We start from the raw sequence: 26,553 nt of genomic DNA on the forward strand, positions 1-26,553 counted from the left end.
CCTTGCAGCATCTCAAAAATCAAAAGCTTTTGTTGCCATTGCCCAGGCTGTTGCCTCTGCCAGCAGTGCCCACAGGTCCCCCAGGGCAGCCATGGCTGTCACTCAGTCTTCCGAGTTAGAGAAGCACAGAATGGTCTGGGTTGGAAGGGACCTCCAAACGTCATCCAGTCCAGTCCCCTCTGCAGGGGCATCCTCCACTAGATCAGGTTGCCCAGAGCCCTGTTGAGCCTCACCTTGAATATCTCCAGTGATGGGGCCTCAACCACCTCCCTGGGCAACCTGTTGCAGTGTTTCACTACCCTCATGGTGCAGAACTTGTTTCTCATGTTTAATCTAAATCTCCCCTCCTCTAATTTGGATCCATCCCTCCCCAGTCCTATCACTCCCTGACACCCTAAAAAGTCCCTCCCCAGCTTTTTCACAGCCCTCTTCAGATACTGGAAGGCCACAGGAAGGTCTCCTCAGAGCCTTCTCTTCTCCAAACTGGACACCCCCAATTCTCTCAACCTGTCCTCATAGCAAAGGAGCTTCAGCCCTCTGCTCATGCTCATGGCCCTCTTCTGGATGCACTCCAGCACCTCCAGATCTCTCTTGTAATAGAGGCTCCAGAACTGGAGACAGTGCTCCAGGTGGTGTCTCACCAGAGTGGTGCAGAGGGGGAGAATCAAATCAGTACTACTGTTTCTTAAGCAACAACTTCTTAAACCAGTAACTATTAAGAGACCATAAAGGGGAGGTACATATTTCCTGACTTTATTCTAGCCTTTTGTTTTACATGTGTTACTAATTAAAGTGTTTTTAAGAATTTTTCAAAGTCCTGCATTGAAGCTTTGGCAATCTCTGTACAAAACACCTCATCGGGTAAGGATACTAACTGGTCCAGAGAGATGTAACTGGGTTGTGCTGGGTCATACTGGGCTCTTCCCAAGAATTTAAGAAACATATGTCTCTCCTTGATTCGTAACAGCTTGGAGTTGAAAACCTAGGAAAGGAAAGAAAAGAAAGGGAAGAATCTTTTACATTGCCTAAATTACAGACTCTGCTGATTGTAAAATGAAAGCATTGAAAAGTGGAGATCTAGGGGGGGGCGAAAAAAACAGACCAACAAAATATGTGCATCTTTTCATCCATTTCAGAGTATTTGAATTACACAGAATCACACAATGTTAGGGGCTGGAAGGGATCTCCAGAGATCATCCAGTCCAAGCCCCCTGCCAGAGCAGGATCACCTAGAGCAGATCACACAGGAACACATCCAGGCAGGTCTTGAATCTCTCCAGAGAGGGAGACTCCACAACCCCCCTGGGCAGCCTGTTCCAGGGCTCTGTCACCCTCACAGGGAAAAATTGATTCCTCCTGTTTCCATGGAACTTCCTATGCCTCATCTTCCACCAGTGCCCCTTCTGCTGTCATTGGGCATCACTCAGCAGAGCCTGGCTCCAGCCTCTTGGCATTCACCCTGCACATCTTTATCAATATGAATGAGGTCACCCCTCAGGCTCCTCTGCTCCAAGCTATAGAGCCTCAACTCCCTCAGCCTGCCCTCACAGGGAGATGTTCCACTGCCTTCAGCATCTCTGTGGCTCTGTGCTGGACTCTCTCAAGCAGTTCCCTGAGGTCCTTCCTGAACTGAGGGGCCCAGTACTGGACACAATATTCCAGATGCAGCCTCGGCAGGGCAGAGCAAAGGGGGAAGAGAACCTCAACAGAGTATGCGGACACACACAAGGGAAATCAGGGCCACTTGTCCTCTGCTGCACAGTGATGCCTACCTGTGAAGATAATTGTCACAAAGAATTCTAGTCAAAGGTGAGAACAAAGGCAAGGGAAAAATGGAAAAAAAAAATCAAATGAAAAACATCAGTGGAACATCCAAAAAGGGAGAGAAGTGGGGAAGCCAAGAGATGCACAGCTAAGACATCTTGAAGGCAGAGATCTTACTCTGCATTTCCAAAGAGAAAGATGCTGCTTTAAAGAAGATAATGGAGAAAACATGAATGCTAGAGTGATGAGAGGGAGCAGTTTTTAGTAAAAAGGAATGACTGCACCACTGGAGGAGAGGTTTCAGGAGGATGCAAACTAATCTGAACTGGGACAGATAGCAAAATCCCTGTCCCTCCTCTGCCTTCCTTGAATTTAGAGGGGGAAGCAGAACCCAGGGGAAAAATCCTTAGCCACCATTTATGGATCTGGCTGACAGGAAGGGTGGTTACAGCAGCAGCTGCAACACCAGAGAGGATTTGACAAAAATAAATAAGTCAATTCCTGTGTGCCTCTTCTTTCCAGCACTGTCAATCAGGATAGAAGCAAGAACAGATGGAGACAAGTATCCTTCTGGAGCTGCAAAAGTTAATGGCCAGCCCATACCCAGACTGAGCTGCTCTAGCCATATCCCATGGCTCACAGTTTGAGGCTGGAAGGGAAGAACAGGGAAGAGAGAGGGTGACTGCAGCAAGAACAAAGAGGAGAAGAAACTCTCCTCTTTCTTTTCCAAATAAAGTGAAGGGAAATAATGAGGTGAACCACCATGAAGCTAACAACAAGGCAACTGAGAAGTGACCAATATTTGTGGCTGTTTACAGGTCAAGGAGTACACAAGTGAGACAGACTGGAGTTACAGCAAGCATCCTTGTTAAGTAAAGATATATGAAATAGCACAGAATCCCAGACTGCTTTGGGTTGGATGGGACCTTTAAAGTTCATCCAGTCCTACCCACCCTGCAGTCAAGCAGGGACACCTGCAACTAGAGCAGGTTGTTCAGAGCTCCAAACCACCTCATCTGTAATGATTCCAGGGATGGGGCATCTAATCTACCACCTCTCTGGGCAACCCGGGCCAGGATCTCACCACCCTCAGTGTGACATAACATTCTTCCTTCTCTCTCCTCTAAATCTCCCTCTTGTCCTGTCATAACAGGCCCTACTAAATTGTTTGTCCCCCAAGGTAGTGCCTTTGGCTTCTTTCGCCACATGGGGTGGGCTGACCCGAGGGAATACTTTTATTACCCCTGACAATTTTGGGTGTTCAGCCAGTTGGATTAAACAGTTTATTTCACTACTAGACTGACTTGCTTGAGGAAGAAAATGTTTGTAGTTCTGAAGTTCTAATTTGTCCTTTTTTTTCCCCCCTTGTAAGAAGCTAGGGTGACTGCCTGTCAGCAGCGGAGGAAGTGACTAATGCTTTCAACTTTTCATTCGTGACAAAGTAACAGCAATGAGGAGATAGGAAAAATGAAAGCAGTCAACAAGCAACTAAAGTCTATTTGCACTCTTGTGACTTTTACTTTTTTTAGTTATTGCTGCAACAATAGGAAGCAGAATGGTTTGGGTTGGAAGGGAGCTCCAAAGATCCTCCATTCCAGCTCCCTCTGCAGTCAGCAGGGACATCCACGACTAGATTAGGTTGCACAGAGCTCTCTTGAGCCTCACCTTGAATACCTCCAGGGATGGGGTCCCAACTCCCTCCCTCAGCAACCTGTTGCAATGTTCCACTATCCTCATGGTGCAGAGCTTGTTCCTTACATCCACTCTAAATCTACTCTTCTCTCATTTCAAACCATTGCCCCTCATCCTATCATTACAGACCCTTATAAACAGTCTCTCTCCATCCTTCTTGTACACCCCCCTCAGCTATTGGAAGATGAATGAGAAACTCATTGCTTAATGGACAGAAGATTTTTATCTTTACACTATGTTTTCAGATCCCAGAATTGAAAAACCCCTATTTTTTAACTAGATAAATCCCAAATAAATGTCTATACATCTGTGTTTTCTAATTAACATATTTTCAGTGTGATCTGTCTTCCCTTCTGCTAGGTGAGACTTCAGGACAAGGAATCTCCAAACAGGCAGTAATTTCTCTTGCATGAATCCAGAAGAAATGAGCAGAACTAGTTCAGGAAGTACCTCAGGGGACTGCTTGAGAGAGTTCAGCACAGCACCACAAAGCTGCTGAAGACAGTGGAACATCTCCCTGTGATGACAGGCTGAGGGAGCTGGGGCTTGGAGCAGAGGAGCCTGAGGGGTGACCTCATTGCTGTTGATAAAGATGTGCAGGGCAGCGTGGGGAGGATGGAGCCAGGCTCTGCTCAGGGCTGTCCAAGGACAGGACAAGGGGCACTGGGGGCAAGCTGGAGCAGAGGAGGTGCCACAGGAACAGAAGGGAAAACTTTTTACCTGTAAGAGTGGCAGATTCCTGGAGCAGGCTGCCCAGAGAGGTTGTGGAGTCTCCTTCTCTGGAGACTTTCCAGACTCACCTGGATGTGTTCCTGTGTGACCTGCCCTGGGTGATCCTGCTCTGGCAGGGGGTTTGGACTGGCTGATCTTCTGCGGTCACTTTCAATCCCTAACATTCTGTGATTCTGTGAACTATTCTGTTGAAAACTTAGAAGACTGAGGGTAGTGGTGTTCCATATGCCAGATGCAGAAAGAGGGCACTTCCACACCAGAATCTTCCATGGGGGCTGAACTGCTAATAGAAGTTATTCCAATTAGAGTAAAGCTCACAGACAAGTTGAAGAACTCCTGCATGCCCAGCATCTAGTGAGGCTCCACCTTCAGCACTGAAGTAGTGAAGCAGCTGTGCAGAGAGCACCTACACTTTGTTCCCAGATGAACAGCTCACCTGAGGAAAACGAGTGAGCATGCTGTGGGGAATGCCCATGACGTTGTGCAAGTAGTCAAACGTCTGCCTCAGCCTCTTTTTGCTTGCAGTTAAAATCTTGGGGGTTTTAAACGCAATCTGCTGAACTTCCTTACGCTGAAAACCGAGTTCACTCCGACAAACCTGAAAAAAACCAACACAAAGAGCACAATTTTATCTACCAAAGTCAGCCACAGCAAACTCAGTTTGGCTTCGAAATGCCACTGAAATAAACCAGTGCCAAATTTTTCTACCCTTTGTCCCGCAGCAACAGGAATGCACCCCACAGTCAGAGCTGTCACTCCGGGTCTTCGAGTCAGGGCAAACTGTCTCAGATTCTGGATTTAAAGTGTAATTTGTTCATTGAGGATCCCTGAAGGAAAGAGGACTTCTGCACTTTGGCCACAACAACCCCAGGCAGAGCTACAGGCTGGGGTCGGAGTGGCTGGAGAGCAGCCAGGCAGAGAGGGACCTGGGGGGACTGGTTGACAGCAGATGAACATGAGCCAGCAGTGTGCCCAGCTGGCCAAGAAGGCCAATGGCATCCTGGCCTGCATCAGGAAGAGTGTGGCCAGCAGGAGCAGGGAAGTCATTGTGCCCTGTGCTCTGCACTGGTTAGGCCACACCTTGAGTCCTGTGTCCAGTCATGGGCCCCTCAGTTTAAGAAGGACATTGAGACTCTTGAATGTGTCCAGAGAAGGGCAACAAGGCTGGTGAGAGGCCTTGAGCACAGCCCTGTGAGGAGAGGCTGAGGGAGCTGGGGTTGCTTAGCCTGGAGAAGAGGAGGCTCAGGGGTGACCTTGCTGTCTACAACTACCTGAAGGGTGGTTGTAGCCAGGAAGGGGTTGGTCTCTTCTCTCTAGCAACCAGCACCAGAACAAGAGGACACAGTCTCAAGCTGCACCAGGGGAAGTTTAGGCTGGAGGTGAGGAGAAAGTTCTTCACTGAGAGAGTTGTTAGCTGTTGGAATGTGCTGCCCAGGGAGGTGGTGGAGTCCCCATCCCTGGAGGTGTTCAAGAGGGGATTGGATGTGGCACTTGGTGCCATGGTCTAGTCATGAGCTCTGTGGTGACAGGTTGGACTTGATGATCTTTGAGGTCTCTTCCAACCTCAGTGATTCTGTGATTCAGTGAATGCTATGTCTTTTTCAGCTTGCCTATGCACAGAAAGAGATGTGCCTCAGTTTGGAAGGCAGTTGCAAGCATAAAAATTCTCCCCTAAGAGTCTTTTATCAGCTTCAGTGCTAAGCTGTCAAGAGACTTTCTCCTTGCAGAGCTGATGAGCTCTGTAGCCCACAGCAATCCCTTAGCTAGTGACTACTTTTGTTTCTGTGCTGGTTCTTTTGCTACTGTAGCCAATTTTTTATATATATATATATATATCTATATAAAATTTCATATTAGAGAGTACTATTTCAGCCCTGTAGACTTCACCTGAAGTCTGTTGAACCTGCAAGAGATGAGTAGAACATGCAATGCATCCAGTTTATCTCAGAGCTGCTAATGTCCAAAGCAAGATGGCTTTTGCAGAGACTGCCTTTAATTATGGTTTCCCAAAAGGAAAACACAACACATTCTTTCAATAAACTCATGAGCACTCCTCCCAAAGTGCAGCATGGCAAACAGTTCATAGAGCTGTTGAGAAAGGAATTCAGCATACAGGAGTGTCTGGTAACTCAGTCATTTCTGCTATCCTCCAGTGACATTCACAAACAGCTTGTTTGCAGTCCTGGAGCAGATGTGCCTGCCAGTCAACACAGACTTTCAAATCCAACTCAGGTAGTTCTTCAGCTGGCAAAAGAAGTGGTGCTTTCTGATTTTCCAGTTCCATGTGCCAGGGCTGCAGCTCTCTGCCAAAACCACGTGGTAAACACAAAGGGAGAGGCTTAAAATCTGGGTTTTGAAGCCACCTTAGGATTTCCAGAGTCTTAGATTCATAGAATCAGAGAATTGTCAGGGTTGGAAGGGACCTCAAGGATCATCCAGTTCCAAACCCCCTGCCATGCCCAGGGACACCTCACACTACAGCAGGTTGCTCACAGCCACAGCCAGCCTGGCTGCAAAAACCTCCAGGCAGGAGGCTTCCACCACCTCCCTGGGCAACCTGTGCCAGTCTCTCACTGCCCTCATGGGGAACAACTTCTTCCTAACATCCAAGCTCAATCTGCCCTCTTCTAGCTTGGATCCAATACCCCAAGTCCTATCACTCCCTGACACCCTCAAAAATCTCTCCCCAGCTTTCTTGGAGCCCCCTTCATATACTGGAAGGCCACAAGAAGGTCTCCTTGGAGCCTTCTCTTCTCCAGACTGAACAGCCCCAACTCTCTCAGTCTGTCCTCACAGCAGAGCAGCTCCAGCCCTCTGCTCATCCTCGTGGCCCTTCTCTGGACACCTTCCAGCACCTCCAGATCTTTTACTGTACTAGGGGTTCTGGAACTGGACACAGTACTCCAGGTGGGGTCTCACCAGAATGGAGTAGAGAGGGGAGAATCATCTCCCTCTTTTTGGTTCTAGAGGCAACTACAACCAGGTATTTCAACTCCTGGTTTGTTCTTGTCTGCTCTTCCTCCCCTCCCAGCTTGAGACTGTGTCCTCTTGTTCTGGTGCTGGTTGCCTGGGAGAAGAGACCAACCCCCACCTGGCCACAACCTCCTTTCAGGGAGTTGTAGACAGCAATACGGTCTCCCCTGAGTCTCCTAGAGGCTCACTGCATTGTGATACACAACTGAGAGCAAGACTGCAGCACTGTAGTTTGTAAATAGCCTTTCCATTTAAGCTTTCCAATACCATCCAATGCATTGGTGAGAGGGTTATTCTTTTGCTCCTTTTGGAGCAATAGAGCAATCTGTCTGCTCATTAAACCACAACAACAGGGCTGAACTCAGATTCTGACTCTGAAGGCATCCAACCTCCTGCAAGGCTGGAGCCTCTAAGTATCAGTAGATTCTGTCAGTAACAATCTAAAAGTCCTTCCTCTCTCTCTCCTGTTAAAAATAGGCTGCTATACTATATAGTTTTTGGTGGAGAGAACAGAACTGAGGCTCTTAAACCCGGGCTGATTATAACATACTGAATCCCCCAGCCTGTGGAAACAATGTTCATTAAAAAGAAAGCACTATTAATTGGAACAGTCTGCTACTTTCCAGTCTCCTCCCTTACCACACACACACACATTTCAGACTGCAAGATTCCCAGTGTTTAATGGCTTCAGAGCAATGAATCTGTCTGAAAATTATGTATTTTAACACATAGGCATTATAGGATAATGGGATTTCTCAACTTGTTACACTACATCATGCTGCTTGGCCTAGATAACTTTACAGCACAATAATTAAACCAATACATAGCTACATTTTCTGAAGGGAAAGGAATCCCTGGGGGTTTGAAGTTATTTACCCAACAGTTCTTAATAATGACCATCTGCTATCAGACAATAGGTGTCAAATGCACATTTTGGCACACCAGCTACCTGCCAAGAGGAAAATAACCAACTGCACAGATCTTGCTCCCAGATTCTCAAGGACAATCCAAGTCAGCTTCTAACCTACATCAGAGCAGAACACAAGCTAAGATACTGCTCCCTGTAAGCTTGCAAGCTATAGAAGAAAAGAAATCTTAAAATCCTCAGTTATTTTGGATCTCCACTAAAGTTATTTCATTAGATTCTCCCTGTGCAGGACTGTCCTCAAGGAACTCTCTCTTCACAGTATCACAGTATCACTAAGGTTGGAAGAGACCTCAAAGATCAACAAGTCCAACTGTCACCACAGACCTCATGGCACCAAGTGCCACATCCAATCCCCTCTTGAGCACCTCCAGGGATGGGGACTCCACCACCTCCCTGGGCAGCACATTCCAATGGCCAATGACTCTTTCTGGGAAGAACTTTCTCCTCACCTCCAGCCTAAACTTACCCTGGCACAGCTTGAGACTGTGTCCTCTTGTTCTGGTGCTGGTTGCCTGGGAGAAGAGACCAACCCCTTCCTGGCTACAACCACCTTTCAGGTAGTTGTAAAGAGCAATGAGGTCACCCCTGAGCTTCCTCTTCTCCAGGCTAAGCAATCCCAGCTCCCTCAGCCTCTCCTCACAGGGCTGTGCTCAAGGCCTCTCCCCAGCCTTGTTGCCCTTCTCTGGACACGTTCAAGTGTCTCAATGTCCTTCTTAAACTGAGGGGCCAGAACTGGACACAGTACTCAAGGTGTGGCCTAACCAGTGCTGAGTACAGGGCACAATGACTTCCCTGCTCCTGCTGGCCACACTATTCTTGATGCAGGCCAGGATGCCCTTGGCCTTCTTGGCCAGCTGGGCACACTGCTGGCTCATGTTTAGGCAGCTGTCAATCAGCACCCCCAGGTCCCTTTCTGTTTGGCAGCTCTCAGCAACTCTGACCCCAGCCTGTAGCTCTGCATGGGGTTGTTGTAGCCAATGTACAGCATCCAGCATTTGGACTTGTTAAATGCCATCCCATTGGACTCTGCCCATCTGTCCAGTCAGTCGAGGTCCCTCTGCAGAGCCCTTCTACCCTCTAACTGACCAACATCTGCTCCCAACTTGGTGTCATCTGCAAATTTGCTGATGACTGTCTCAATCCCCTAAACAAAATCCCTTCCTGACAACTCTTCCACTACTGGGATACACAACACATATTTAATGTCTACTCACCTCCAGATTTTCTTTTACAGGCTCTAATTTGCCAGTCAGGAGCCTTGGAAGCCGAATCACCAGATCCTTTGTCTACAGTTAGGAAAAAGAGACAAAGAAAGATCATTGCTGAAAGCTTGTTTGTGAAGCCATCTGTGAAACAAAGAGATCTCCTATCAACTTTGTTTACCCAGTTGGAAGAGGGATGCACTTCCACTTGCATTTCATTTTACCTCTGCTCCAAAGATAAGCTTGCATGAAGCTGCAGCAGATTAAGTCATTCAGATATGTTACTTTGGAAAGCAATAAGTAAGTGCTGTAAAATAGACAGGAGGAGGGAATGAAAGTCTACCCCAAAATCAGAAAGCCTGCTCAGTGCTCAAGTTGTTCCTTCCCACCTTCTTTAAAAAAAATGTAAGCCAAGCACTACCTGGCAAGAGGCTATAAAAGGCCTTTTCAGCAGCAGTGGAATTTGTCTGCCTCAGGATCTGGTTAGATCTCATGGCAATATAAGAAACTACTCCACAACCTCTAAGCCATGTAATTACTTATAATCTGCCCTGAGTACCAGGCAGTGCCTAAACCCTTTTCACCTCAAGCACTGGAAGGCCAGCAACAGGCACTGTGATAGCTGAGACTGTTCAGCTAATAGAGCACCAGATTCCACTTGGAACTTGGCATTTAGTGCAGTCTCCAACTAACGCAGGGAACAGCTAACTCTGCCTGCTTATTGCAGGAAACTCCCACTACTACTTACCCTGAAGATCCCAAAGCATGCCAAATAAATACCTGCCAAGCATGTAATGTGTTAAGCACTCATGAGAAAACCCAGGGATTACTCTGAGCAAATGATTTGACATTTAGTTAGGCTATTTGTTAACTAATGACTGAAGGATGTTGCAGTATTTTGAAGAGCTGACATGAGTCACTTAGTTTTCTTCAAGCTAAAAACCCTGCTTGCTGTTTCAGCAATGGATTCAGTCCTCTGGCCCACCTCAGAGAGCAAAACTGGACACACATGCTTGCTTGACAATAACCTGCAGCAGATCATGTTCCCTAGTGAGGCCCCACATGGAATATTGCATCCAGTTCTGGGCTCCCCAGTTCAAGAGGGACAGGGATGTGCTGGAGAGAGTCCAAGGGAAGAGATACAAGGATGCTGAAGGGACTGGAGCACTGCCTTGTGAAGAGAGGCTGAGAGCCCTGGGGCTGGAGAGGAGAAGACAGAGGGGATCTGATCAATGTCTATCAATATCTGAGGGCTAGAGGTCAGGAAGGGGCAGGGACAGCTTCTGCTCACTTCTGCCCTGGGATAGGACAAGGGGCAATGGATGGAAACTACAGCACAGGAAGTTCCACCTCAATATGAGGAAGAACTTTACTGTGAGGGTCACAGAGCCCTGGAGCAGGCTGCCCAGAGAGGTTGTGGAGTCTCCTCCTCTAAAGCCTTTGCAGCCCTGTCTGGATGTGTTCCTGTGTGACCTGTGCTGGATTCTCTGCTCCTGCTCTGGCAGGGGGGCTAGACTTGAAGTTCTCCAGAGGTCCTAACCCCTAACATCCTGTGATACTGTGATCCAAGAACTGCAATTCAGGACCTTTGAATGTCAGATGTCCACATGACTTCTATATACAGTTAAAAGCATCTCATCCTCCTCTGTCAGTGTCACTAATGGTTTGTGGGCAACTCCAAACACAGTATTGGGAGTTCCAAGCCCACACAGTTGTAACTAACAAAGTACCTGAAGACTTCAGTGTCTAGTTTTTACCTTTTTCACACTGAGACCAAGTTCATTTTTGAAGAAGCCCAGTCTGTTATCCAGTCTTTCCACTGAAAACAGGAGCAAGTATGGAGCTCTTGAGACCATCTGAGCAATATCTGCCTCATCAAATTTTTTTGATTTTAGGTAAGCCACTCTAGAAAGAGAACAAAAACAAAATGAAATCCAGTGATGAAAATTTTATTGCCTCCCTTTATTCAGTACTTGCTTAAATTCCTCTGTGATATCTTATAAAGAGACAGATGTTCTAGCATGAACATGCAACCCCTGCCAAAAATAATTAGGGGGAAATCTGCAGTTATCAGAAAAGCAAAATACCATCCCTTCCAATTAATGAGAAGTAAAATAAACCTCAGAGCAGAATGTCAGTGCTGAAGACAGATTTTAACTCCTTCCAGCTGTACTTCAGCAGATAACTATGTTCACCTACCCTTAACTACCAGCCTGTCTCCTAGATTGCAAACACATTAATAGATCATCACAGGGCATGGACAAGAAGAGACACACAGCCTTTTGCTCTTTTAATGAATTCCACTTCTACTGCTGAAAGAACAGAGTACTGTAACTCATACATCCCTGCTCTGCCAACAGCACTGGAGTAGATACACCACACAACAATGCTGTCTGTAGAGACAGTGCCCAAAAAGACATTTCTCAAGCAGCTGGTTACTTCTGTTACAACAGCTCCCTACTTTCAGTCACTGCTCAATGATTAAGTTCCAGGACATCTGGTTATCAGAAAGGAGAAAGAGCTGAGTAAAGTTTTTATGTTTAACACAGCTTTTTATTTTTTCTCCTTTCTTCCCAATCCAAAACTTTTCCCAAACGTTATTGAATTTGATGAAAGTGAAATCTCACTGCAAGTACTACACATCTGGTGGATGTGGGGCAGGCTGTGGATGTAGTCTACCTGGACTTCAGCAAGGCCTTTGACACCATCCCCCACAGCAAACTCCTGGCTAAGCGTCAGCTCATGGCTTGGACAGCAGCACTCGGAGCTGGGTTAGGAACTGGCTGGAGGCTGAGCCCAGAGAGTGGTGGTGAATGGTGCCACAGCCAGCTGGCAGCCAGGCACCAGTGGCGTCCCCCAGGGATCAGTGCTGGGCCCTGTGCTCTTTAACATCTTTATTGATGATCTGGATGAGGGGATTGAGTCAGTCATCAGCAAATTTGCAGATGACAACAAGTTAGGAGCAGATGTTGGTCAGTTAGAGGGAAGAAGGGCTCTGCAGCGGGACCTCAACAGGTTAGACAGATGGGCAGAGACCAATGGGATGGCATTCAACAAGTCCAAGTGCTGGGTGCTGCACTTTGGCCATGGCAATCCCATGCAGAGCTACAGGCTGGGGTCAGAGTGGCTGAAGAGCTCCCAAACAGAGAGGGACCTGGGGGTGCTGATTGACAGCCACCTTAACATGAGCCAGCAGTGTGCCCAGCTGGCCCAGAAGGCCAATGGCATCCTGGCCTGCATTAAGAAGAGTGTGGCCAGCAGGAGCAGGGAAGTCATTGTGCCCCTATACTCTGAACTGGTTAGGCCACACCTTGAGTCCTGTGTCCAGTTCTGGGCCCCTGAGTTTAAGAAGGACATTGAGACACTTGAATGTGTCCAGAGAAGGGCAACAAGGCTGGGGAGGGGTCTGGAGCACAGCCCTGTGAGGAGAGGCTGAGGGAGCTGGGGTTGCTTAGCCTGGAGAAGAGAAGGCTCAGGGGAGACCTTCTTGTTCTCTACAACTCCCTGAAGGGAGGTTGTAGCCAGGAGGGGGTTGATCTCTTCTCCCTGGCAATCAGCACCAGAACAAGAGGACACAGTTTCAAACTGCACCAGGGGAGGTTTAGGCTGGAGGTGGGGAGAAAGTTCTTCCCAGAAAGAGAGATTGGCCATTGGAATGCACTGCCCAGGGAGGTGGTGGAGTCCCCATCCCTGGAGGTGTTCAAGAGGGGACTGGACGGAGCATTTGGTTCCATGGTTTAATAGTCATGAGGTGTTGGGTGACAGGTTGGACTTGATGATCTTTGAGGTCTTTTCCAACCTTAGTGATACTGTGGTACTTGGAGTAGGTTATCACCACAGCTCCCAGACAAGGTAATGGAGGGGAAATGCAGCACAAAAGAGAGATGCAATTGGCCCATGTGCCATCCATTATGATAAACCTAAACTACAATTTGAAGAGGTTTGCTCTGGTTATAGATGAGCACATACAGAAGGATTTACTGTCAGATGAATTTGGGACAATTGATGTTTTTATCTGGCAGTAATTAAGACACTACACAGATTGCAGAACATTCTGCAGAAGCAGATATTCAGTGAGAAGAGAGGCTGTGTGTCAAATCATGTCTTGTGGGGAGAAAGAAAAGTATCTTCCAGTCACTACAACCTCCCTCTTTTTCCACAAACCCTCCAAAATGAAGTCATCACAAGCCCAAAACCTCTAGAGGACCATTTGCTAACTGAGCAGGTACCCCAGCAGAAGATAGCAGCCTAGGCTCCAGAGGATGCTGATGGAACTGGCTGCAGGAACATTATGAGACAAGGAGAGGTCTGGAAGGGGAGAAACACAGAACACAACAGTAAACAATGGGCCCTTCAAAAATGATCACATTATGTTTTGAATGCTGCAGCTTGGCTACACCATACTTCTTCCACTCCATTTTTCAAGGGTGACAACTGCCAAGCATTCTAGACACATAGCTAAATGAGCAGATTGGAAAGGAAACCTCCTGGTTGCCTTGACACCCCTCCACTTGTTTTCTGTTAACAAGTCATTAAGCTTCACACCTGAAGCATTTCTTCACAGCCTGGAAAAGCAAGGAACTTAAAAGAGGGATGGCAAGACTGTAACAACCTGACTTTAGCAAGAGGCATGTTCAAAAAGCACAACCATCCAACCTGACCAAAGTCTGAGAAAAAAAGATCAGTGCTGGCACCAAGGTTAGCCCTTGTTCTGCTGAAGGGGTCAGCAGCTCTGTGTAGCACGTTAAGAGTTTGAAGTCATCATTAGCAGTACCATAAAACAAAGCATCTGGTGCAGCTGCACTACAGACACTGATTTGCAACTGTCAGGATTGTTATGAATTATGGAATGTTTTGACTTTTACAGTGTTTATCTGAAGTCAAATGCCAAATCTATTGGATTTTTTGTTTTGTTTCCTGGCAACCTGGAATCCATAGCAATAAAACATTCCAGAGTGATGTAACCAATACCATGTCCATCTGCACCAAAGTGTTTATGCAAAGGTGATACTCGGCTTTCAAAAGACAGCTCTCTGAGACACATTCACTTCACAGTCTGCCATACACCCTCTGCAGCACTCTTTACTTTAAAGCCTGTAGGAAAACATTCACCAGTGCCAGAGATAAAACTGGTGGGGAAACAAAAAAAAAAACTCAACAACAAATAAAAGATCAAGCTGCAGAAAATGAGGAAGAAATTGGATTGCTCTGTTCAGACCCTTGCTTCCCTAACCAGACAGTGCCACAGGACCTGTCCTGAAAAGCAAATCTGACTACACAGGAGAGTTAGAATGTTTATTTTAACAACAACAAAATACTCTCTTCAGATGGGTATGAGCAACTCTTGACATCTAGACTCAAAACTACTGCTGAAAAATGACACAGGTTCTTTGTGGAGGTTGTTTCTGAAAGGCCACTTTCTGAACAGGAGGATAGATGAACAGAGAAAGAAGAGAAGTCAGGTCTGTGTTAAACATGAGTCTAATAATGTGCCCCTGCCCAAAAAGTCCTATTTTCAGATTTCTGTCTTCAGCAGCTATTACAAATGAGAGCCAAGGAGGCAGACTGTCTTGTCTAGAATTCATGCAGCCCACAAGGCAAATCAAATCCTAGGCTGCATCAAGAGGAGTGTGGGCAGCAGGGCAAGAGAGGGAATTCTGCCCCTTGACTCTGCTGAGACCCCACTTTGAATACTGCCTCCAGTTCTGGTGTCCCCAGCAGAAGCACCACACAGAGCTGTTAAGAGTCCAGAAAAGGACCACAGAGATGATCACCTCTAGAGCACCTCTGCTACGAGGACAGGCTGAAGGAGCTGGGGGTGTTCAGCCTGGAGAAGAGAAGACTCTGGGGGCACCACAGAGCTGCCTTCCAATAGCTGAAGGGATCCTCCAGGAAGGCTGCAGGTCTTTTCATAAGGGTGTCTAGAGACAGGACAAGGGGCACCAGTTTTAAGCTGAGAGAGAGGAGGTTTAGGCTGCATGTTAGGAAGAAGTTCTTCAGTATGAGGGTGGTGGGATTCTGGAATACGCTGCCCATAGAGGTTGTGGCTACCTCCTCCCTGGAGGTGTTCAAGGCCAGGTTGGATGAAGCCTTGAGCAGCTGAATCTAGTTGAGAAGTGTCCCTGCCTATGGTGGTGAGGTTGCAGTAGATGATCTCTGAGGTCCTTTCCAATCTGAGCCATTCTATGATTCTGTGCAGCAAGAGTAGACCTCTGCATGTGTTACATGCTAGTATAGTTGATTCCTCACATGCATGATTCATTGCAAATATCTTCCTTCAAAAAACAAACCACAGCTTCACCGAATTTGAGGGGCTGGAAGGGAACTCAAAAGATCATCTAGTCTAACCCCCCAAACTCAGCAGAAGTGTCTAAAATAACTGCTTGTTTTATCTGGAATCTTTCCACAATACACATGGTGTTGTGACCTTGCTGTGTGGAGCAGTTCAAATGTGCTAAATCAGTGCAAAAAAGGAGAGGAGGTTTAGGCTGCATCTTAGGAAGAAGTTCTTCAGTATGAGGGTGGTGGGATTCTGGAATAGGCTGCCCATAGAGGTTGTGGCTACCTCCTTTATGGAGGTGTTCAAGGCCAGGTTAGATGAAGCCTTGAGCAGCTGAGTCTAGTTGAGAAGTGTCCCTGCCCATGGCAGGGAGGTTGGAGTATATGATCTCTGAGGTTCTACATTTTGAGCTCACTACAAAGTGTGCACACACAGAAGTTCTGCTGCAAAAGAACTGTTGGATTAAGGCAAGCCTGCTGAGTAATTTTAAGAATGAAAGTCTGTTTTATAGACTGAGGGACAGTGTAGAGTCAAAGCAGTGTGAACACAAAATTAGTTCATTGTAATCTTGGGCTAGGTTTGAGCTGGACAATGGGAACAAAGCAAAAGTAACTTAAACTTTCTGCTGCCATTAGATGTAAACAGAGAAGAGAGCTGATCTGTTTGTCTTGCTGCAGAATTCACAAGGTATGGGCAGACATCATCTGGAAGAGGGGTTTCAAAACATGACTGAAGAGGTCAGTATGGTTTCACAAACCTAGCTAAATCCCCTGGGACTAGTATTTTGGCATCTGAGCTGACATAGGCAAAGCAAGTGGCCTAGGATGAAAACCTGCATACTCTGTGACAGAGATGAACAGTTAAAATTGCCCATGATCAATTTTCATTTTCAATTTTCAGGGTGCTGACTTATGATACCACCACTTGTTAATGCTGACTGCTGGAAAGGCAGAGAAGTATGGGGTGATCAAGTCCAAGTGCTGGGTGCTACACTTTGGCCACAACAAACCCATGCAGTGCTACAGGCTGGGGTCAGAGTGGCTGGAGAGCAGCCAGGCAGAAAGGGACCTGGGGGTACTGGTTGACAGCCACCTTAACATGAGCCAGCAGTGTGCCCAGGTGGCCAAGAAGGCCAATGGCATCCTGGCCTGCATCAGGAAGAGTGTGGCCAGCAGGAGCAGGGAAGTCATTGTGCCCTGTACTCAGCAATAGCTAGGCCACACCTTGAGTGCTGTGTCCAGTTCTGGGCCCCTCGATTTAAGAAGGACATTGAGACTCTTGAAGGTGTCCAGAGAAGGGCAACAAGGCTGGGGAGGGGTCTGGAGCACAGCCCTGTGAGGAGAGGCTGAGGGAGCTGGGGTTGCTTAGCCTGGAGAAGAGGAGGCTTGAGGAGACCTTATTGCTCTCTACAACTCCCTGAAGGGAGGTTGTAGCCAGGAGGGGGTTGGTCTTTTCTCCCTGGCAATCGGCACCAGAACAAGAGGACACAGTTTCAAACTGCACCAGGGGAGGTATAGGCTGGAGGTGAGGAGAAAGTTCTTCCCAGAAAGAGTCATTGGCCATTGGAATGCACTGCCCAGGGAGGTGGTGGAGTCACCATCCCTGGAGGTGTTCAAGAGGGGACTGGATGGAGCATTTGGTGCTATGGTTTAATAGTCATGAGGTGTTGGGTGACAGGCTGGATTTGATGATCTTTGAGGTCTTTTCCAACCTTACTGATTCTATGAAAAAGGCATCAACAGCAACAGAGTTTCAGACAAAGTTAAACCAACTGGGAAACCAGATCTTCAAGCCCAGGGGCTTACCACCCTGCTGCTATTTGTAAGGCTTACCTGGTTTCCAAAGCTTCCAGATCTTCAGCTAGGATGAATGGATTTTTGGTCAGGAATGGTCCCAGCTGATTGTCTTCCACACCCACATCCTTAAGAAACAGCAGTATTTTTCTTATGTCTTTTTCAAAGTCCAAGGTCAGTAAGAGCTGACCTGCCTTCTGGCGTTTCTCAACTTGGGATAAGTCAACTCCTACAACAAAGAAAATGGAAAACTGCTTTAATTGAAGACAGGCTCTACTTCCTATGCTTCACAAAGGCACAGTGAAATGTACAGGACCACTCCTTTTTTGCACTGATTTAGCACATTTGAACTGCTCCACACAGCAAGGTCACAACACCATGTGTATTGTGGAAAGATTCCAGATAAAACAAGCAGTTATTTTAGACACTTCTGCTGAGTTTGGGGGGTTAGACTAGATGATCTTTTGAGTTCCCTTCCAGCCCCTCAAATTCGGTGAAGCTGTGGTTTGTTTTTTGAAGGAAGATATTTGCAATGAATCATGCATGTGAGGAATCAACTATACTAGCATGTAACACATGCAGAGGTCTACTCTTGCTGCACAGAATCATAGAATGGCTCAGACTGAAAGGACCTCAGAGATCATCTACTGCAACTTCACCACCATAGGCAGGGACACTTCTCAGCTAGACTCAGCTCAAGGCCTCATCCAACCTGGCCTTGAACACCTCCAGGGAGGAGGAAGCCACAACCTTGAGACTGTGTCCTCTTGTTCTGGTGCTGGTTGCCTGGGAGAAGAGACCAACCCCCACCTGGATACAATCTCCCTTCAAGTAGTTGGTAGACAGCAAGAAGGTCTCTGAGCCTCCCCTTCTCCAGGCTAAACCACCCCAGCTCCCTCAGCCTCTCCTCACAGGGATGTGCTCCAGACCCCTCCCCAACTTTGTTGCCCTTCTCTGGATATGTTCCAACAACTCAACATCTTTCCTAAACTGAGGGGCCCAGAACTGGACACAGGACTCAAGGTGTGGCCTAACCAGTGCTGAGTACAGGGGCAGAATGGCTTCCCTGCTCCTGCTGGCCACACTGTTCCTGATGGAAGACAGGATACCATTAGCCTTCCTGGCCACCTGGATCCCATTCTGCTGCTCTCATTCGTTGGCCAGAGTTCCTATTTTCAAGTTTACAAGGCAACCAGCAAGATCAGAACACAAATTATAGAGTCTCTGAAGATCCAGGCATAGGCAATCCAGATAAAGAAACCCACACATACCTAGTTGGACCAGTTTTGCCAGGGTTTCAGAGTAATCAACATAATCTCGGAGCGTGGAAGACCGAAGGGGAAGAATCGGTTCCGCAACGATCTGCACAGCTTCTTCCTCAGAAATCAAATCCAAAGCAGATGAAGGTGGGATGTCTTCCCAGTCTAACAAACAAACAGAGAAGGCTCAAATGCATTTTGTGAAAGGCAAAGCTACTCCCAAACATTATACTGATCTCTTAAAACCTGTTTTGAAATGCAGGAAGCCTACAAGTGAGATCAACAGCCTGTAAAGGAAAACTTTTCCCCTGTGAGGGTGACAGCACTGGAGCAGGCTGCCCAGGGAGGCTGTGAAGGCTCCTTCTCTGAAGACATTCAAAACCTGCTTGGATGTGTTCTTGTGTAACCAGCCCTGGGTGATCCTGCTCTAGCAAGGGGGGGTGGGATGGATGAGCTTTTGAGGACCCTTCCAACCCCTAACGTTCTGTGATTATTATCTGAAAATACAGGCCCTGCTCTCAGTTTCTGTTGCTGTTATGTTTCCCTGTCACTGCCCATCAACTCTCACTCATGGCCAAATCTGAGCACAGTACCCAGCAAACCTGCCCTCAGTCCTCTGCCTTGATCACTGCAGATAACAGATCATACCACCTTCTTGAGAAAGAATCTTCTTTCATGTCTTCACAAATGCATTCTTGCCTGATCCTATCTAGATCAAAGACAACTGCAAAGACTATTTCTCACCACCTGACAAGGCACTGCATTGTGCCTTTTCTGAATCTGATGCCTCAACTCCAGCTGTTTTAGCTTCCAAGGTATTTCACAGCCAGCTCCAACCAAGCTCTCATGCTTTATCCATTACAGAATGGCTGCTGACCGCCACCACTCCAACAGCTAAAGAAACCAAGCTCCATTTCCTACTCATTAACGTTTCCAAGTAAACATCATGATGCTCGCTCCCCTTAGGTGTTTGAAGTCACAGAGCTCAGTGTCTCTTAAAAAAATATTCTCTAAACTGACCAAATTCTCCCCTCTCAGAAGCTCAAACCAGCTAGAGCAGGCTTGCTGCTAGTATCCACCTCAACTACCAAACTGATTACTGATAAAGAGCACAAACTCTGAACTCTTCAGGATTGAGGTTTTCTGTTCCCCTGCACCTTCACACAGTGAATGCCTAGAGACTAGGGCAACACTCTTCCATGTCAGGAAAACAAAGCCACACCAGAACTACCAAAGTAAGTTCCAAAGTAAGTAGGATGATCCTAACATTCCAGGAAGAGCTGCACAGACTAGCTCAAGAGCTGTTGAAGGTCTTGCCTCTTCTTTTTTCTCAAAGCCTCACAAACAAAAGCACAGTAAAATGTTTCCAGCAATGTTTACTCCTTAAATAGCAGTAAGAACTCTCTCGGAATCTAGATGGATGTGAAGCATTTTCTTTCAACCTGTTGAGGACCAAACCAATATACAGCAAGGTCCACTCCTGAAACACAGATATCCTTTTTCCCCACCCCCTACTTTAAGTTCTTTAGACCTCCCATCAGAAAACACACCTCAAATTACCAAAGAAAAAGTCAGTCAGCAATTATTTTGGTTGCATTACATACAGTGCTAACTGGGCAATATATTCCACACACACACATACACAACAAGGCTGCTGGCAGACAAAAATCTGGCATGTAGATAAACTGCACCACAGGTGCAGACACATATGAGCTGGTCGACCTGTCAGAGCTGGTGCAGCAGAGTTTCCACAGCCAGCTGCACAAACACCCAGATCTCAGTGGCACCTCTGAGCCACCTCAGAAATAAACTATGTAGCATCCAAGTTGGCTGGGCTCAAAGCAGAATCTGAACACACAAGATTGCACACAAGTTTCCTCGGCATAGCAGAACTATTTTCAGAGAGTGCTATTTGATTTTTATTTTTAAGATATAAAAGGACAAAAAAATGGAGGCAACCTCCTCAGGGCAACAGCACAAAGGCAACCATGTAGCTATCTCCTTTGCTCGGGGGGCAGCTGGATAAATCATTTCCCATCAGGGCAGCGCTCACGCAGGCTTCGCGCTGCTGCCTCCTGTTGTTCATCTCTCATAGAACCGTAGAATCAATGAGGTTGGAAAAGACCTCAGAGATCATCAAGTCCAACCTGTCACTCAACACCTCATGACTACTAAACCATGGCTTCAAGTGCCACGTCCAACCCCTTTTTGAACACCTCCAGGGACGGTGACTCCACCACCTCCCTGGGCAGCACATTCCAATGGTTAACAACTCTTTCTGTGAAGAACTTTCTCCTCATCATACAAAGGGGCTGTGATAAGAGCTGCTTCAGGGGTGGCTTTCCCCACTCCTGCTCAAACCTCGCCTCCCCAAAACCCACAAACAAACCCCTTTATTTTGTACCAGCACCACTACGAGGGAAAGGCAAACACTCAGCTGTTGCAGGGAGCTTTACACATTAACAAGTCTTCAAACAGCAGCTCCAGAGCAACATTTTGACCCAAACCATTTCATCTTTACCTACAGGCATTCTTCGTAGGGTAGTGACCATAAGAATTCTGTGTTAAGGATGAGACTGAAACCAAGCAAAAGTCAGGAACTTCAGCTAAATATTTCAGATAAACAGGCCAAAAAGGGAGAAGCAAGGGTAGTGCTGAAAGCATGATTTGGAGGTCTGGGACTAATGGCCATCCTCACAGCCTCTTACCTTCACACTGTATTTCTGCATTCAGCTCAGGTAATGTTTCTGCTTTTGCTTCTTCCTCTTTTATTGGTGAAGGCAAACTACTTTGGGGCGAAGAAAAGGATCCATCCTTGGCACTGCCAGCTGGAGAACAGCTTCCTACAGACACATGCCTGCACGCCTGCCATCTCCACGTAAGAATGGCATTCGCGGCTGGCGGCAGAGCCAGACGGGTGGCCTCGGGGCACGCCTGGGTGGCGCTGCTCCGGCCGCTCAGCCTCCGAGGGAATTCAGCAGGACGGGCCGCTCGCAGCAGGCAGCACCAGCGGGAGACCTGCCGGGCCCGCAAAGCCATCTTCCACCCCAGCGCCGCGCCCTGCCGAGGGAGAAGGGGCTGAGGGAGAACACAGGCGCTGCCGCCTCACCCGGCCCGCGGGGCTGAGAGCCTGAGCGGCAACTCGCCCAGCGCCAAAGCAGAAATTACCCTCCGCAAGGCGCTTCGGAGCCGCTCCGGGGCTTTAAACGCGTGACTTAACGGAGGAGGAGTAACCGAGGAGAGCAGCCAGCTCCGAACGCCACAGCTCGCTGCGCTGTACCACAGCCGCTCTCCTTGGGACCGCGACCCTTCTCAAGGGACGGGATCCTCCGCCTCACTCCGCGCCACAGGCCCGGGGGACACCCGGCCAGGCTAGGCCGCGCTCGCACCAGGCCGGCAGCCTCCGAGCCCAGCCTGTGTTGAGGGCACGCTCCCGCTCCCTCTCCCCCTTCCCACACGCAGCGAGCTCAGCACACAGGACTTAGAGCGTGGGCACGGCCGCGGCCCCACCCAACTCCTCACCTGCCCCACGCGCGGCGCAGCCCACGTGCCTGCCTACCCGCCCGCCCCAACTCGGGCGAGACCATTCGGTAACGGGAGGGGACGGGCAGAAAAGAGCCCTTCCCACCGCTTACCCGAAAGGGGCGGTACGGCACCGGCTCCACCTCCACGCCGCCGCTCCGTTCCTTCTTCCTCCCTCACTGCGTGGGCGCGGGGAGCTGCGGGGCGAGCTCCGCTCCGCCCCTCGCACGGCGGGCGCGGCGCTTCTGCCCTCAGCAGCAGCAGCGGCGGCGGCAGCGCCGCCGGGGTGGGCGATCGACCGACCGAGCGAGGTGGTTGACCGGGCTGGTTCGAGCCGGTTCGGTTCGGGCCGCGCCACGCCACGCCGCGTCCGCGCCGTCCCGCGAAAGCCGGAGCTGCGCTGGGGCGACGGGAAGGGGGGGCGAGATGGCGTCGTGCTTGGGGAGCCGGACCCTGAGCAAGGACGACGTGAACTACCGCCTGCACTTCCGCATGATCAATGAGCAGCAGGTGGAGGACATCACGCTGGAGTTCTTCTACCGGCCGCACACCATCACCCTCCTCAGCTTCACCATCCTCAGCCTCATGGCCTTCGCCTTCACCAGGTGCGCGGCCCTCGGCGGCGCCGCCGTGGGGATTCCCCCGACCCCGCCCTTGGCTGCCGGCCGCGCCGCGGCCGCGCGTACCCGACCCCGGGGCGAAGGAAATCCCGGGGCGGGGAACGGGGAGGGTGCTGGTGCCGGTCCCCCCGGCAGCGAGGTCGGGCAGCGCGGCGCCGGCGGGCGGCGATTGCTGCTGGGGGCGGGTTGACGGGAGACCTGGTGCCGGGCCGTGACTTGCTGCATGCTCTGCGGGCTGGGCTGTTGCATCGCTGGCTTGCCGGGGAGCACCCACCTAGGAGGAGCTGTTCTCTCAGAGCCGTTATCCTCCTCTGCTACCTTTCCTGCAGACTTGTTGAGCTTTTTTTGAGGCTCTCTGTGAAAGTCTCTGCCTAAACGTACGTTTCAAGCAGTCGCCAAAAATGGCTTCAAGGAGCCTCAGCAATGACATCGCTGAAGCAGATAATTCACCCGGAGTTCAGCGGAAGGGAGAGATTGGGTTTGTGTCACAGTTTTTATACAGCACGCTTTGTCTGAGGTCATTCACGTGTTGGCTTAGGCACCGGGGCTGATCTACTTGGCCACCTCCTTTCCCCACCACAGGAGCAGCTCTGTGGCTGTCATTCATGGAAACTGCCGCTACTGCCAGTCATGGAAATAAAGCTAAGAACGGACACAGTCGTTTTCAGGAGCCCTGTTTGTAAAGAAAGGGAATAGCAGTGCGGTCTGAAGGCTATCTTGCAGTGTTTTTCTAAGCTGTGTGCACTATTTATAGCCCCCTCCTGAATGGGGCTGTGAAGCTGATAACATAATCCTCCGTTAGGCTGAATTGTGCAGTCTTTGGGCAAAAGGTGATTGCTGAGATGATGTGCAGCTCGGCCACAACCCATCTGGGGCTCCTTTCCACTTCTGTGATGTTTTATGTACACAGCCACGGGTTGCATTGGCCTTCTTGATTAAACCCTGCATTTGACAGGAGAATACAATTATTTGTGCTTAGGCCTACAGCATGTAAGCTTCTATCTTCTCCTAAGAATCTAAATGTTTGGGTTTTAGCAGCTGTGGGAATATTGGTCAATCCTGGCTGGAGCTGAGAAAGGAGCATAAGGAGAAGTCCAGTAGTGTAGCTGCAAATGGTCTGAAGTGTGCCTTTTCTTGTTTCAACCTGTGTATGGCCCCAAGGAAGATATTTTTGGTGAACGTGTCCCGTGTACTGTTTCGATTCGTAGCCTAGTATAGGTTGGAAGGGAGCTTAACGATCATCTAGTGCAGGGACACCTCCTACTACAGGAGGTTGCTCAAGGCCTCTTCCACCTGGCCTTGAATGTTTCTGGGGAGGGGTCATCCACAGTCTCCCTGGGCAACCTGTTCTAGTGTCTCACCACCCTCACTCAGGAAAAATTTCTTCCCAGTGTCCAGTCTAAATCTACTGTCCTCAAGCTTAGATCTTGTTACTCAGGCTTAAGTAGAATGTCCCATGGGTCCATTCTTAAATGGTACAATGGTACCATTGGTGCTTTGGTACAATGCTTGGAGACCTTTGCTGTAAGTGCTCCTTTCCTTGTCTCCCCTTCCCTGATAGATTTTCTCACTAACAGGGGTAATTTAGGTCAACCTTGTGAGTAACTAAAGGATTCTCACCCAGACATTGTTCTGAAGGATTAATGGAATGGATTGCTTACCTTTGGGGAAGGAAAGGAATGAGTTCTTTGAAGCAGAGGATGAGCCAAGCAGCAGTTTTAGAACTGCAGTCTAGGCCCAGATAATACTGCTTCACATCTGGGATGTCTGTTTGCATTGCCCCAAGAGGGTTGCTAGCTTTCTAACTCTGACTTCAGTTTCATTTTCTTCCTCCTGTCTATCTGCCTGCTCTGCCTCACTTCCTGTGTTTAATACTCATTGCCTTTTCTTTAGCTGCTCTCAGTTTCTCCTCATTTAGGTTGCAGAAGCTACTCTGATATTGTTTGCTTCCCCCTTGTCTCCCTCAGCTATTTCATACTAGCACAAGACCTTCCTAGATCTCCTGGGTGACACCAAAATGCTGCCTGTGTTGTTTTATTTGGGGCACTACCCAAACCACATGTGCTCTTGGAAACTGAGGGGAAGTCTGTAGTTCCCCAAGTGCTTATGCTATGTTCTCCCAGCTCTGATCTTTCTATTCCTATCAGCTTATTCCCCTGGGTTTCCAGTGACTGTGTTTGTTTCCAGCTCTTGGGTAGAAGGCTTTTCAGACTTCCCAGTCAGGTGTGTGACAAGTGATTCTTTGCTTCCCCTGTGCTGTCAGTTGTTCCTTAGCTCTCCTGGTCAATTTATTAAGCAGGGGATTTTCCCTGATGCATTCATGCTGATGTTGTTACGTTAAAAAAAAGGTCTTTTTTTTCCCAGGAGCTAAAGCATTCTGCTTACCTTAAAGTCTTTCTCATCTCTCTTATAATCACAGGATCCCAGGATGTTAGGGGTTGGAAAGGACCTCTGGAGATCTTCGAGTCGAACCCCCCTGCCAGAGCAGGACTAGAGAATTTAGCACAGGTCACACAGGAACACATCCAGACAGGGCTTGAAAGTGTCCAGAGAAGGAGACTCCACAACCTCTCTGGGCAGCCTGCTCCAGGGCTCTGTGACCCTTACAGTAAAGAAGTTCTTGCTCACGTTGAGGTGAAACTTCCTGTGCTGTAGTTTCCATCCATTGCCCCTTGTCCTATCCCAGGGCATAAGTGAGGAGAGCCTCTCCCTCCCTTCCTGACCCCTAGCCCTCAGATACTTACAGACATTGGTCCCGTCTTAGTCTTCTCCTCTCCAGGCTGAACAGCCCCAGGTCTCTCAGCCTTTCCTCATCAGGCAGTGCTCCAGTCCCTTCAGCATCCTTGTAGTGTTTCAGGCAAACTTAGGAAATGTTTTTCCTTATGACTAAGTCATAATGTGGGGGTCTCCCTTGGGATCACTGAGAGCAGCCAATGCTGCTTTTGAGCAAGCAGATAAGGGTGAAGCTGAACTTCAGATAACTGTAATCTTCAGGTTGCAATAATAATAGCTGTTATCCAGAAAGAGAAGTGTGAGTATGTTTCACTTTCCCAGGTTGACATGGGGACTAGAGGGTATTCTGTCTTTCAATGCTTCCCTTTCTAGTGCTTTTGACAGTGGTTGCAGCTGCCTTGGCTATTGCCTGCTTAATGAACCAGACAGGCTCCACCTCTGCTTCCAGGCTACACCCTGGAGTGGAGGTGTAGAGTGGCTCTACCTTTCCCTGTTCTCGTTTTCTCTGGGGAGGCTCAGAGGTGACCTAATTGTGGCCTTCCAGTATCTGAAGGGGGCTACAGGAAGGCTGGGGGGGGACTGCTCAGGATCTCAGGGAGTGATAGGACTAGGGGGAATGGAATGAAGCTGGAGGAGGGGAGATTCAGGCTGGAGGTGAGGAGGAAGTTCTTCCCCATGAGAGTGGTGAAGCCCTGGAATGGGTTGTCCAGGGAGGTGGTCGGGGCCCCATCCCTGGAGGTGTTTAAGGTCAGGCTGGATGAGGCTGTGGCCAGGCTGGTCTAGGGTGGGGTGTCCCTGCCCATGGCAGGGGGGTTGGAACTAGATGATCCTTGTGGTCCCTTCCAACCCTGACTGATACTATAATGTGATCTTCCCTGGAGGCAACCAAGGTAGCACACATCAGGAGGTGCTATTTTGTGGAGTACAGACAGAGGACTGAGGAAGGAGACAGGTTAGTAGGTTCTGGTGTGAGGCTGCAAGGGGTTGTGGAAGCAGGAGTAAGACCCTGTAAGGATGCAAGATGATCTTTCACACCCCTTAATTAATGAAGTTGA

The 26,553-nt window shown here is 48.6% G+C and overlaps 2 protein-coding genes across 4 annotated transcripts in view; one reads left to right on the forward strand and one right to left on the reverse strand.

The window, feature by feature from the left end:
* Positions 1-737: 737 nt before the first annotated feature.
* MTERF3 (mitochondrial transcription termination factor 3) lies at positions 738-22,232 on the reverse strand. Its single transcript, XM_068164305.1, has 8 exons — positions 22,146-22,232; positions 21,332-21,683; positions 18,636-18,788; positions 17,404-17,593; positions 11,049-11,196; positions 9,304-9,375; positions 4,625-4,786; positions 738-982 (listed from the first exon to the last, which is right to left on the reverse strand). Exons 2-8 carry the CDS (start codon positions 21,660-21,662, stop codon positions 788-790), a joined length of 1,251 nt encoding a protein of 416 aa, XP_068020406.1. The 5' UTR covers positions 21,663-21,683; positions 22,146-22,232; the 3' UTR covers positions 738-787.
* Positions 22,233-22,367: 135 nt separating this feature from the next.
* PTDSS1 (phosphatidylserine synthase 1) overlaps positions 22,368-26,553 on the forward strand; it is a 43,137-nt gene continuing 38,951 nt past the window's right edge. The window contains exon 1 of one of the 3 annotated variants that reach the window (XM_068164355.1): positions 22,368-22,750. In XM_068164355.1, the coding sequence (XP_068020456.1) occupies positions 22,572-22,750 (179 nt within the window). In that variant the 5' untranslated portion in view covers positions 22,368-22,571. The remainder of the gene's footprint in view (positions 22,751-26,553) is intronic. The other 2 variants (XM_068164354.1, XM_068164356.1) reach the window with 2 other exon arrangements.

Source organism: Melanerpes formicivorus, unplaced genomic scaffold, assembly GCF_026170545.1.
Source record: "Melanerpes formicivorus ecotype bairdi unplaced genomic scaffold, bMelFor1.0.p_v2 SCAF_79, whole genome shotgun sequence".
Classification (NCBI taxonomy): domain Eukaryota; kingdom Metazoa; phylum Chordata; class Aves; order Piciformes; family Picidae; genus Melanerpes; species Melanerpes formicivorus.